At 41.6% G+C, this 14553-nt stretch overlaps 1 protein-coding gene across 1 annotated transcript; it reads left to right on the top strand.

Moving 5' to 3' along the window:
- The first annotated feature begins 640 nt into the window (after positions 1 to 640).
- Positions 641 to 5781, top strand: CENPW (centromere protein W). The gene is made up of 3 exons (XM_082217131.1): positions 641 to 847; positions 1584 to 1697; positions 5155 to 5781. Exons 1-3 carry the CDS (start codon positions 758 to 760, stop codon positions 5179 to 5181), a joined length of 231 nt encoding a protein of 76 aa, XP_082073257.1. The 5' UTR covers positions 641 to 757; the 3' UTR covers positions 5182 to 5781.
- Positions 5782 to 14553: the final 8772 nt, after the last annotated feature.

Genomic DNA, 14553 nt, shown 5'->3' with positions numbered 1-14553 from the left:
CCACCAACATCTGGAAGGTGTGCAGACTTACCACCCCCAAGTTACAGGATTCCCGCCTAGCGGAACCACCCATATTAAGAACTGTAAAGCAGCAAGTGTAATCCTGATGACAAGACGGCTGTATCAAGAGCAGAGCCAGATTTAGGTTTGATGAGGCCCTAAGCTACTGAAGGTCATGGGGCCCTTTATATGTCCAGCTGTCCTTTGCCAACAACAAATTGTTGCTGCTTTTGTGTTGAGTATATGCTATATGGCCATCTATGGACCTAATAGGTATCTAAAGCCATTTTATTTGTTTTTTATCTTATATTTTGGAAATGTACATCCAGGTTTTTTTTCTTTAAAATGTTTTGGGGCCCCCAAGAATGTGGGGCCCTAAGCTATATATCTGTCCACAGACAAATATATGCCGTCTCCAAAGGGCAGGCCAAGTCACGAAGCCTTTACAACTGGGAGACAGCTAACAGCGAAGCGCTCCGGAGGGGGAGGGCAGGGGGCGTGGTTTCGGGACGCCGGCCCTCTAAGCGAGAGGGGACTCTGCACGGGCTGCATCCGCCGTGCGCGAGCGAGGCGCTTCCTCTCATGAGGGGAGCGACAAGAAGGGAGGCGGGGCCGTGCAGGCGGATTGGCCCGGCGGCGGCCGTGACGTCACCCTGCGCGCGGCGGCAGATTCGAAACTCCTCGGGCGCAGGCGCGGCTGGAGCAGGAAGGCCGCTCTACTTGAGAGAAAAGAGAGGGAGCCGCCGCCGCCGGCGGGATGAAGAACACCGTTCCGCGGAGCACCGTGAAGAAGCTGCTGAGCAAGCACAAGCCGCACTTGCGCATGCGCGCTAACACCGACCTGCTGGTGAGGGGGGGGGCAGGGAGCGAAGGCGGTGTGTGGGGAAGGGGAGGCCGGAAGAAGCCCAGTGGCCTGTCTCCACCGGAGGTCGGTCGGATAATCCCGGGAAAACCGCTTGCTAATACCTGAAGGGACCTTAGTGCCTCGCCGGTCTCTCTCCAGGATCAGGGACAGGCCTTGGCAGATCCGGGCGCCCCGTGAAAGGAAGCGGGTGTGTCTAGGGGACTCCGGTGATCCGCAGCTGGTGTTGCGGATTTCGTGCCGGGTGCCCCCACCCGTCGCCGTATGTGATGGCGCTTTCGCTAGTGCTGTGACGTGCCATAGGAGAGAGAGTCATAAAATTGTAAGAGTTGCAAGGGACGCCAAGGGTCATCTAGTCCAACCCCCCGTGGTTCAGGAATGGGTGCTTAGGGTGCCACCCAAGCTGTTTGGCCAGGGTTTCAGAACTCACACCCATGAATAGTAGTATTATCTACCTTTCTTCATTGTTTCCTCCACTCCCCTGTTTGCAGCAACCAGCAGGCACCAGTTTCTCAAAAGTTGTGTGAAACAGCCATCACGTTTTCAGTGTGAGTGTGCTCTGAGAGATATGTGGATGTTGACAGCACAGAGGTCAAGTAATATATTTGCATCCTTAGTGTAAGATTTAAGGAACATTAGTTTGTGTGGAGTGCTTCATTAATCAACAGGTAGTGGCTTTTAAGCATTTCTTTGGAAATAACGCCACACTCTTCTTTTAAAGGTACATTTGAATGTCTTACTGTTTCTCCATCAACTAGCTATAGAAACCAGGACCAATGCTATTGCGGAAAAGAGCAAAACAGTTAAATCTCGACACGTTCGCTCTTCAGCAAAGGTAATTGCAGTTTAACAGCTGAATTTTTTTATTGAATCAATAAGTATTTAAACACTGTAAACACCTCACACATTAATGCTAAATATCAAGGGGAATGTTAAGGTCTGTTCATTAGATTACACTTTATGTTACCAATATAGCATTTGTTGTACTGTGTTTATTAAATGGGTTGGTGGGGGATCAAGCTTATATAATGATGTTTCCAATGTGTTTAAAATATGTGGTACCAAATCATATTTGGATGTCTGAAATATTTTTAGGCTGCTTTCTAGAGCAAGGCTCTAATCGGACAGATCCCATCATATAAATATAGAATCCCAAAGTTTAATTAAAAATAGAACCCCCCCCCCAAAAAAAAAAACAGCATTAAAGCCAGCAATAGGACAATAACCATAAAACAGCAAGTTGGATTTTTTTAAAAAAAAAAACTTTATGGCTAACCCCACTTTTCTGGTAGTAAGTTCTGTTGAATTCAATACGACTTACTTCTGAACCCTCATAGTTAGGCTTGCACTTTCTGAACAGGTTGTTATATAATACTGCATGACAAATCATAATAAAATTGATAGAATAAAATCAGTGCTCATTACCAGGGTACTTAAACAAGAGACATTGCGACAACTCGGATATTACAACCAACCACATTTGGTTCCACAATTCCCTTCAAGTACAAACTCAGAAAAAACTACCATATTTATCTTGAGAGACAATGGAGTGTGCCTCCAGGAGTGAAGTCAAACTGCTATGTTAGCAGCACCAAAGTGACTTCTCTGGGGCACAAGCCTGGGTGTGTATGGAGAGCCTAGAAGGCTCCACTCTCAGCCTCGCTGATGTAATCAAATGGAAAGCAGAGCAATATGTTTGGTACCAGCTTGGCTGCATGAGCTGCCAGGAGGCGGCTTACAAGGCGTCATCCAACTGTCTTAGGGACTCCACTCTGGATTTGTGTAGGGTTTACTCCTTAGTCTTTTCTTCTCCTTAAGATATTCCACAAGGCAGGGGAGGTTTAGGTCCAGAGTTTTCCTTCTTATAGATGGGCTACCTTCCCAGGTTGACATGCCCCATCTGTCCCTCACTTCCTTCTACAGCACGTGCAGAAACTGCCTTCTTGACCATTGGACCCATGAGTACAGTGGTACCTCTGGATGCGAATGGGATCCGTTCTGGAGCCCCGTTTGCATCCTGAGCAAAACGCAACCCGTGTCTGCGTGTGCGTGGGTCGCGATTCGCCCCTTCTGTGCATGCGTGTGATGTCGTTTTGAGTGTCTGTGTGAGCGGCGAAACCTAGAAGTAACCCGTTCCGTTACTTCCGGGTCGCTATGGAACGCAACCTGAAAAAGCTCAACCTGAAGCGTCTTTAACCCAAGGTATGACTGTAGTCTTGTCTGCTCAATCTACCAGAGTCTCTTCGGATGCAGGGGAATTCCCTTACTTACCATCAGCTACACTCCTCTGGTTCAGCTGGCCATTTGAAGCTGTTCCTGGGGTGTGGCTGCTGTCGCATGCTGACAGGTGCTAGGAGTCACAGGTGAGAGCTGAGTGCAGGGTGGAGACCAAAGGTAGACAAAGTACCCAAGAAGGAGCATACACATTATTATTATTGTTGTTATTATTATTATTATTATTATTATTATTATTATTATTATTAACTTCAAATATTCACACCATAAACTTTTATTATTAGAGAGGGAGGTAGGTATGAGTTTCACTAGAGGGGCTGAGGATGTCATTACACATCAGACTGTACTGACTATTTCTTAATTTAACACACCATTCTTTTCTCAAAATTGTACATAAACGTACAAAGTGCCTTATACAGTGAAGGGGGGGCAATTTTTTTTAACAGAACTTAAGAGCCAGATTTTCTAGGAGTCTGCTAAGAGGGAGTAAGCTTACTAGTAAAAGAGGGGCTCTTTATTAGTATACTGTATTTTTCAACAGTTTTTCTCCATTCCCAAGACTTTTTGCTTAATTGCTACCCAGACAGCCTTGAAATACCTTCTGGTTTGGAAGCCCTTGCCCACAGTCTTTTAAGAACTGTGGTTGGCTGGTTGTAATTACTCACTAGTTGGAGGAAAGGACTCTGCATGCATAAGTTGGAATGTACGCAGACCAACCTGATAAACAGCTATAGTGGTGCTCCAGTGTCAAGCTACCTTGGATGTTGACATGGTACAGCTTTCTCTATTGCACAGCACAAGTTGGTGCTGAGTGAAGGTTATGTGACAACCCTATCTCTAATAAATTGGAGATGAGAATACTGCTAATGGGATATGGCTAGGCTGGAAAGGAAGGAGATGCTAAAGAAGCAAGAGCAGGCAGCAGCCAGACTCTGTCCTTTGCAGTGGCAGTGCCTGGAGCATTAGAAGGGTGCAGGTTCCTGCAAATTGAGTTACTCTGCAAGGACATAGGCATGAGACAGCTAGCAGCACAGATTGAAGGCTTTCACTGCTTTAGACTTCTAAGTTTCACTCTCCAGGTTAATTTTAAAATTGTTAGCAGTACTAGATAGCTTCTAGTGAGGACTACCAGCTGCACATCTCCGGAAAGGTAAAAATGTCTACAGCCTCAGGACTGTGGGAAGAGTTCCTGACAAAAAGCTGCTGCTTGCATAATCTCTGAAGCTGCTATTTGTATTTCAAGAAAAAACCTCCTGAAAGGGTGTGACACAATGCTATTTTACCTGCTGAAAGATTTCCACTGACCGCCTGAGCAGGAGAGCAAAAGGTCTGCCCACTGACCTTCTGAATAAGTCACTTTTCTCTTGTCATCAGAGAAGGGTTAGCTTGACCATGTCTTGGGAGGCTTATATATATTATTATTGCTGTTTGTGTCTTTTTCAGAGAGCTTGTTTTATAAAGTTGAAGTTTTCAGAATCTATTGTGCAACATATAATTTTGATTGAATTGCTCCCAAGTCATTGAATAATACTGTGAAAAAGTCTTGAAAAACCCGTATCTATGTATCCATATGCAAAGTTATAGCCGTCCTATCTGAACTATGCACCATGTTAAGAAAAGGAACAAAGCAGAGAACACGGGCTGCCTCTGATTCTGACAGAAAACTCTGGCTTACAGCAGCTGTAGTAAGATCATTTAATTTTTCTAGTTGTCTACCCACCCCTTCTTTTTTGTTTCGGGGCAGGAAAGATTTGCAGGCAGCGGAGAAGGGATCAACTTTGCTGATGGCAGATGAAAACTCACAAGGAGGCTCATTAAGTGCTCTTCCCCAAAAGGGAGTTTTAGACAGGGTGTCATCCTAGGGAAGCCCCATCAACCATTTAGTTTATTGATGCAAATCAGTTAAGTTGACTTTGTAGTAGTTTAGAAAAATGTGATATTCCTATTTTTTTTACAAGCCCTTTGATCTAATGTATCTCATGTTAAGTATTGGTCTATCTTTATTTGAAATAACAGCTTTATATATCTGAAGGTACTGTATTTTGTTCCCCGCTCAGGTTGTTTTAAAGAAGAGCCGAGGCTAAAGTCAAGAAGTATTCCTTCATCCCCTGATTGATTCTGCGTAATTACTGTCGTACATGTGCTGAGGTTAAATATCTGAATTTTGCATATTTTTCCATATTTTTCAGTAGATAGATAGCCAAAGCCGATGCCATTGTTATTTGCAGGAGCTCACTACTTACTTTTTAATTAGGGCAATGTAATAAAACTGATGTGTATAATTAATACAATAGACAAATGCAAGTTTTAACCTTGTAATGTGTTCACTTGTTTATAATGATTAAGCAAGATGCCTTCTATGAGACTATGGCAAATGTTAGAAGCCACTTTTAATTCTCTATATAAAGTTACTTCTAGAAAAACAAAATATTTCTCTTTCTTTCTCTGAATGAATATTTATCAACAGGGTTGCTGTAAATATGCATCTTTTCACTTGTTTATAAACCTTTTTGGTTTTTGAGATTATTTTAAGTAACATCGCAAATAAAATATTACGGTTAAGCAAATGTTTGATGTAGGGGATTCAAATTGGGAAGTAGAACATTTACAAAACAGTTTGTAAACAGAATATGAAAACAAATGTTTCAAAACGATTTATAGCAATAAAGCTCTGCACAACTTCCCTCACTTGTTCATTTCCTATGCTTTTCACTGTATCACAGAGTAAAAGGAGAGGTGTTTTAGACATGGTAAATCCTGTTGGGGCCGGTTGCAGCAGCAGCAGTTTCTAGGAAAGGACAGACACTGATATATTCTTTCTCTTCCTTTACTGATGTTGGAGATGGCTAAAGGAATGGAAAACCCTGAAGTGTTCCCCTCACCCTCCTGTATTCATTTTTGGAAGAAGTAGCAAGTCTGTCATCTCTCTTTTTTATACAGGAAAGATAGAAAAAGTGTAACTGGAAGCTTTGGACCCTATGCCTGTATCTTTCCTTTCCACAGCTAACTGTACCCAAGAATACCAACCACAGGCTTCTACCTTCGGTCTCGTCATTCGTATTTGGAATGCGAGTCTAAACTACTAAGTATAAATCCTTCAAAGGGATAGAAAAATTTCAAAAATTTAAAACTCCCACTTACTACCAGTGTTTTGCAAAATGAAAGCCATTCACTTGCAAAACTTGTGGGTTGTTTCATGTATGCTACTTCAAAATACATGGTTAAGTCCCTTTTAATCGAATAGGGAATATACGAAAGCATTTACCGTATTTTTTTGCATTGCCTTAGTGAAAGCAGAGTTTTAAAATTATTCTTTTTGTGTATTAGTGCTTAGTGTTTCTGTTTGAGTGAAATAAACTGTGACATAGACATTGCATCTTTTGGAAATTTCTTGCCTCAGTGAATGTTCCTTTTGTAACCATAAGATGGGGATAGAGTTAAGTGTCCCATTTATTTTTCTTCATGTGCAGGCTTCTATTTTATTAAATAAGTTCTTTTTCTAGAATTAGCATTTTGCATTATGCTACTGGCAGTCATGATGCGTCCCAAGTTTTTATTGCTGACAGATGTGGGGCAATTAAGGGTTTCATTTTAAAGTTGTTCACGTAAAGGAAGGAAACTATACTTTCGAGCTTTCATGTATCTTGTTAATGAAGTCTGAGTAGAGAGAAGCTAAATGTTCTGTGTTTTGACAGCATCCTGAAGACATTTCATTTTCTGCACTAACAAGTGTCATCCAATCATCCAGAGTTATTAATCAACAATGGGTGATTAACACTTCAGAGGTTATGGTTGACTTAAAATCTGAATGTATATTTTAATTAATGCTGATGTGTTTAATAAGGCACTGGTTTCTGTATCTGTTTGAGAATAATTTTTGTATTGCATCTATAACATTGCATGTGACATTGAATGAAAATTAACCTCCCCCTCAATATTGGAGGGGAGAAACTGTTACTAGAGGAAATGTGCTATTACTACACACTTTTATGTGTAGTAATTTTGCAATGAAGGTAGAAGGCAAATGTTTTAAATAGCTACTCAGCCATTGGGTTGTAATAAATATCCCTTGGGAAAGCCAAATCCAGGCAAATACATTATTGGAGAACTGCTGGAGTAAAATTCTTAACATAACATTAAAAAAAGCCCTGCTTAATCCAACCAAAGGCCTGTCTAGTCCAGCATCTTATTTCTCAGTGGCTAACTAAATACCTTTGGGAAGCTCATGATCAGGACATAAAGGCAATAGCCCTCTCTCAGGGTTGTTTCCCAGAGACTGTTACAGTGGTGCCCCGCAAGACGAATGCCTCGCAAGACGGAAAACTCGCTAGACGAAAGAGTTTTCCGTTTTGGAGGTGCTTCGCAAAATGAATCTCCTATGGGCTTGCTTCGCAAGATGAAAATGTCTTGCGAGTTCCTGTGGGTTTTTTCCCCCTCCCCCCTTTTTCTAAGCCGCTAAACCGCTTATCAGCTGATCCGATAAGCCGCTAATAGCGCTAATCCGCTAATCCGTCAATGGGCTTGCTTCGCAAGACGAAAAAACCGCTAGACTAAGAGAATCACAGAACGGATTCTTTTCGTCTTCCGAGGCACCACTGTATTCAGAGTTATGCTGCCTCTGTTTTTGGAAGTATTACGCAGTAGTAGTTGTCCTCCATGAACTTGTCGAAACCTGTTTTAAAGCCAAGCGCATAGCCCTCAACATATCCCTAGCTGTCAACTTTTCCCTTTTCTTGCGAGGAATCCCATTCGGAATAAGGGAATTTCCCTTAAAAAAAGGGAAAAGTTGACAGCTATTCATATCTTAGAGTGAATTCCATAGTTTCACCATGCTGCGTCAAGAAGTACTGCCTTATATCTTTTTAGAAGAAACTTAGTTGCTTGTATGGAGCTCTCATGTGAATTGTGCCTGTCTTCTTCATTTATCTGAGCTGCCTTTACTCTGCATCTTTTATATCTCAGTTTCTGAAGATATCCTATATCATCATTTGCTAAATTTGCACCATGCGCACATTCCATGTATCTTGGTATCTTGGTGGTATGTATGTAACACTTTGGTTTACGTACAAATGACTTTTGTATATTGTTTCCAAAGGGTGTTTTTTAATGTTCATGTCAGAAAAAGGATCCTCTGCTGAGTGCTTCCTGTGCCAAAATAACCCTCACATTTTGTTGGCCATTCCTCAGGCAAATTAGGCCCCTTTAACGTTACTTTGGCAGTGTGAGAGATGCTTGGCTCTTTATTGTGTCTTGAGGTTAATGTGAGAAAACCTTGACCATGTTGGAGGAGTCCAACCTGTGGGTCTTTTCAGTTTTAGTATTGCAAAAGCAGTACAATAGGAAGGGTCTATATAACGAGAACTATCTAAGTGCTACTTGACTGCACAATGATGCTGTGGATGCTGTCAAAACACAGACGCTTTTCCATGTTCAGCATGCAGTGTTAAGTATGGTCACTAGGTGGTAAGAATCATTTACACTAGTTCAAAAAAGGAACTCTTAAACTCTGCTCTTAAAAATGGCCCTGCATGAGGATTTTACTAGTGTTACGATTTCTAGAACTTCAGCTCCTCATAGAAAGGGTCACATTTACAAACATGGGTTCCAAATAAAGTGGTTGAATAAATTAGCAGGAAGCTGGTATGTAACTTTTCTGCCAGTTGGTCAGGACAGTATATAAAATTATAAACTAGCATGCCACAACAATGGTCTGTCTATGGTTATCCAAATTCCTAAGTATCTGTTCTTTTGGAAGAGCTGTTAACAGTTACAAAAGGAATTTCCAAATTCTTCCCACTATTTTCTTATAGAAATGGGAGAGCAAGTAGCACACGTGCTGCCAAATTACATGTGATGTTGGTCGCATAGCTCTGCCTTTAACTGCAGTGTGTATGTCTGTGTGTGATTACAAATAGCCAGTACTAGGCCCACAAACCAGGTTGGAGCTCTTGCATGCTGTTACCAGGCTTCAATCCTTTACCCCACCCACTGTGAGCTTGATCTGCATTGCAAAATAAAGAGGTCATTCCCCCCCTCCATTGGACCTCTTTTTGCAAAAACACAGGTAACAGTTGCCCAGAACATGATCGTAGTTGGGCCCACAGCAGCAGCCAGAGTTAAAGCCCCCACATCACCATGCTGGCTTTTTGTTAGAGCCCCAGCTCTTAAGGATTGTGTCATGGGACTAATGTGACATAAATGTCTCCCCTTAAAACTACCATTTCTGTTAGCTTTTAATGAAAACAAAAGTATATCTAATAACATTAAATCTTTAATTTCCTGGGAGCTCAAGAATATTGCAGCAATTGAGATTGTGATCAGCATATGTAGACTAACACTTTACTAAAATCCTCTTGAATATTGTATTTGAGGCACAATTTTATAGGAGACTATTTTGCATGATCCTGTAAGTCAGGAAGCATATTGCTGCTGTTGTGTTGGATATTTGACCTTTCTTGACATGTTAGTAGTTAGTGTCAATTGCTTTGAACAAAATTCTAATCTTGGGATACATTTGTTATTTTGCTTTTGGCAAGACAGATAAGGGTGTTGTATGGACTTCAAATACTGGACCTGGAAAGCCAAGGCAAGAGGTTATTTTTTCTTATCTGTGTTTTAAGCAGTGACTAGAACTGCTCAGAACACTTTTATGACCTTTTGCAATGTCAAAACATGAAACAGAGGGGAGGATATCCTATGGTTTATAGTGTTAAGGGAATTACCTCACCAGCTTGAAAGGTCAATAGCTAATGAACACCAGAGAAGAGTGAGCTATTGGAACCCTGCAGTCTGCACAGGACATAAAGCAATGCATCATAGCTTTTGGTTGTTTTTTTTTAAGTGCCCCTTTTATTAGCAAACCCTTCTCTGAGTGCTTTCAGTAAGTTATTTTCCTTAAATTGTAGTTCACTTATTAGTTCCAAAGGAAATTAAAAGTTTGAAAATCAAACCTAGTTTTTAAGATAATAAAATTACCCCAAATGTATCCCTCCCATTCCCCTCCCTTCTTTTTTATTTTGAAGACAGTATGCAGGGGCCCTTTTGTTTCCTTCTCTATTTTAATTAGTTATTAATAATGTTGGAAGAGAATGAAAAGTCTGTACTTTATAGTGACTTCTGTTATGAGAAACCAGAATAATAATCACTCTTAACATTGAAATTAATGCATCTTAATTCTACGTTTATGTCACAGATTAGGTTTATGCTGAGAATCTTGCAGCTTCAATTCCCCCAGAGATAGGCCTAGAGGCCAAATGCAGCCATTCTGACAGTCCCATCTTGCCCATGGGATTTTCCTCAGCCTCACCCACTCATCAGCTGCAGCCCTTCTCCACAGACCACAACTCCCATAGGCCCTGCTTTGTACCCTCCTTGAATATTTTGGCTGGATGGAATATGTCATTGAACTTTGGTTGTGCTGCTTGCTTCCATGAATAGAAGATACAGAGGGGTATGTGTAGTAACTTGTCAGGAGCGAGCCAGCAATAAATTACACGGAGTAAGTGAATTTAACTTTATTAGAAGAAACAGGATTTGCTCAGGAATGCCAGGCCTAATGAGTACAGCAACTCTGCTTCAGTAGGTCTTGTCCCGGTGAGGCAGTTGTAGAGACTGAAGGTCCCCACCTTCCCACAGCTGCCTAAGCCTTCTCATCTCCCAGGTCTTTCCCAAGCAATCTGAGACTACAATGGGGTGGCTGCCTTTGCTCCTCTTGCTTCATACCTCTCCTGGTTCTGGGAAACCAGGCAGTAGGGGAGCTGTCACAGCAGGAGGGGAGGAAACACCTTTGCTACTTCACCTGCCTGATTCATCTCTGCCTCTTGGCCTCCTCCCCAGCCTCCACTTCTGCCTCTTGAGTCTGGAAGGCCCTCTGCCATCGCCCCTCCCAGCTCAATAAACCCTGCTACCTCTTTAGCTTCTGACATCATCTCCTCCATCCCACCACCAATCCCTGGGCTCTGAACTTCCTTCACTTGCGGGTTTCCCGGCTGGTGCCTCCCACCAGTGCCCATCCAGTCCATGACATAACTAGTTTACTGCACAAAGGTAAAATATTCATCATTGCCCACTTTTACCTCTGGTACTGCTCACCACTGGTATGTAGCCCTTAGAAAGTTACCCAGAAAGGAATGCAACTCTTGGGCTGAAAATCGTTCCCTATCTCTGCAGAAATCAGTCATAACAGGTGATTGAAGGAAGTGCTCTTGATTTGGACTGAATTTGGGAGGTGCTTGAAAATGTAACTTGTTTGCCTGAGTAGTTAGTTCCAGTTCCCCACTACAGTTCTTGTGGCGACTGGGTCTGTTGAGGTTCTCCTTGCTTCAGGTGCTTGTGCCTGGTTGATACGCAAAGCCAAAAAGATGGCTCTTGCCATCTTTATTCAAGATCTTTAGCAGACTTCACATCTTCATTTAATTCCCTTTGGGAAATTGTATTGGCAATGGAAATACCGTATTTTTCCGTGTTTAAAACTATGCTTCCCACCTAAAAATAAGGGGGCATCTTATACATGGGAGTGTCTTATAGACTGAAAAAATCGGTAGCTCTCACTTTGCGAAATGAAGTGGCAAACAGAAGTGTCTCTTTTACAAATAAAGTACTGATTTTGTCCTTGGATTAAAAATGTTGCAGTATAAGTATAGGTTATATTTGATCTGCAATACTTCTAATCTTTTCACCGTGATCAAATAATAGATGGTGAACTTGTAGTTGGTGGGGTGGGGAGTCTGCAGTAGAATATAAATGAGTCTTTTAACTGCAGGTTTTCTATAGCTTGGCAGATGTACTTGGCATTTGCATACCCAAACCACAAACTGATTGCTATGATAGGATTAGTTTATTCATATGCCAATACTCTTTTCTTAAAGGCACTTTCAATGTATTTTGGGGGTTTTCTATTGTTTGCTTAAGAGCACCACATGATAATTCATCACACAATGTGTAAGTGCTATCCAAACATCACAAAGGCAGTTCCAAAGTTCAGACATTTACCAGTCTTCCTCGTCTCAAAGCAGATAATGGCAAATCTTTATTCCATATTCAAGGCAATCAGAACTTTGGAGCGTCTTCAGAGTAAAAATACTGTGGAATAGAGCTGCAGGCCCTACGTTAACCGCAGCATAGTTAAGAGTTCACCTTATGTCAAAATTATTCTACATAATTTACAAACTATGACAAAATAAATATTTCAAGTCTCTCCCCCAAAGGGTAGTAACTACCCAAAATAACAAAGATAATAATAGCCAAAACACTTTCTCAGTTATTTAAATTCCATATTATGTACATTAGTGTCTGCCAGCTTCCTATTTAAATTGAGGCCCTGTAAATGACCTCTTTACTGATGAAGAGTGAAATGAAATTCAGCTCCTTTTTAAAATCCTGTGAACTCTGGCTTTTCTCCTCAGCTTTATTTGAAGGACATTTAACCAAGGGGAAAATATTACCTTGCTGCTTGTCAGTATGAATAATATTTGAATTTTTAATAGTTGTCTTATCCTTAAAGAATCCTGCTTTGCAGTTAACTTTTTAGAAAGCTTGTTAAATGTAACTTGCAGGGTTGCACTCTGCAAGGCCACAGTGCCCACAAGCAAATGAATCTCTATAGTGCTTGGTAGATGTTTGTTTGTTTGTTCTCCACTCCAAATCTGGTGCCTGTATAAGCATAGCTAGAAACATCACCAGTGGCTGCAATTCCTTATGGTGAATTGCATATACTATCAACCCTCCTGCACTTTGCACTTAAGGGAGATCAGATCCTCTCCATACTATTCAAGGATTGCATGGTAATATGAGAGGCTCGTGCAGTGTTCCCATTCTCCAAAATGAGTTATGGTGATGCTATTTTATGTCTCTCTTGAGGTGGGGAGGCAGAATAACTTTATCCATGAGAATCATATATGGGTGCCCCACTGATGTAGTGAAGGATCATGCTCTTGCAGTTTAATTCTAAGCTTAGATTATATCAGATTGTGGCTTTGTTCTATTTGAAAATCACCAGTTTTATGTTGTTGGAGGGCTAGTAGGGTCTGATTTGACTGGGTGCCCTGACTTATGTTGCATGGAAGTGGTGTTTGTTAGTGCAAAGCCATCATTGACTAGAATAGCTCATTTACTGCTTGGTATTTATTGTAAGGGATGCGGGTGGCGGTGTGGGTAAAACCTCAGTGCCTAGGACTTGCCGATCGCATGGTTGGCGGTTCTGATCCCCGTGGCGGGGTGCGCTCCCGTCGTTCGGTCCCAGCTCCTGCCCACCTAGCAGTTCGGAAGCACCCCAAGTGCTAGTAGATAAATAGGGACCGCTTTATAGCGGGAAGGTAAATGGCATTTCCGTGTGTGCTGCGCTGGCTCGCCAGATGCAGCTGGTCACGCTGGCCACGTGACCTGGAAGTGTCTGCGGACAGCGCTGGCTCCTGGCCTATAGAGTGAGATGAGTGCACAACCCCAGAGTCTGTCAAGACTGGCCCGTACGGGCAGGGGTACCTTTACCTTTACCTATTTATTGTAATTTGTTTACCATTTCTGTCTCACCTTGTCCCAAAGAGCCCTCAAGCTGACTCGTAAAACAATAAAAATTGCAGTATTTAAAATATGAACAAAGTAAAATCAATATCATAAGAGAAGGAAATGGAACATGCATTCAAAAAACCTAATGGAGGCAAAATATTCCAGAGCCAACATGACCACAGTAGTGTCTTCTCCTGGAGGATACTTCAGTTCTGACAAACATCCTAACAAAGCCATTTTGATGTCATGCAAATTTGTGTTTTATAAGAAGTGCTGAGTGGGCTAGACCTAGTTTTTCCAAAGTCAAGCATCAGTAGCTAACACAGACAACTGTAGCCTTACACCTTTGAGATCACAGTAGAGTAAATTGAAAACTGACATTTACAGGATTCAAGGTCCAAACTCATTCTTTAATCATAAAAACTAATTGGTTGTGGCCATTTCATCTTGTTGTAACACTTTAAAATCACCATGCCTTAAAGTAAAATGGCCTCAAAGTAAATTTCACATTTGTATCATGGGCTTTGTCCAATGGATCTCAGTTGCATATAAAGATTTAATCACATTTTATTCTTGTAAGAACTGTGAGATAGGTTAAGCTGAGAGAGAGTGAATGGATTAGATGAACAGGAATTTGAGCTAATTCAACGTGGCCTTAAGACTAACCTGTCTCTCCACCCTACGCTGACAATTAGTATAATAGGGTGGTACCCTTCTGCTTTGTAGTACTGGTCAGTTTAATGACACACATGCCAAACCTTTCTCATAGAAGCTGTACTTAAATGTTCAGATAACACAACTTGCTTTCAAGCCTAAAGCATAGAGACAACATGCTGCAACTGCTTCTCCTGCTCAATTTTTCTAGATTGAAAAATTCCAATAAAATATAAGGATCTGTTGCAGCATATGAATTTTCCACTGTTAGGCGCTAACAGCTTTATACAACAGTATAA

Source organism: Podarcis vaucheri, assembly GCF_965113315.1.
Source record: "Podarcis vaucheri genome assembly, chromosome: 3".
NCBI lineage: Eukaryota > Metazoa > Chordata > Lepidosauria > Squamata > Lacertidae > Podarcis > Podarcis vaucheri.
The sequence above is the reverse complement of the archived record's forward strand: the minus strand, read 5'-3'. Positions and strand labels throughout refer to the sequence as shown.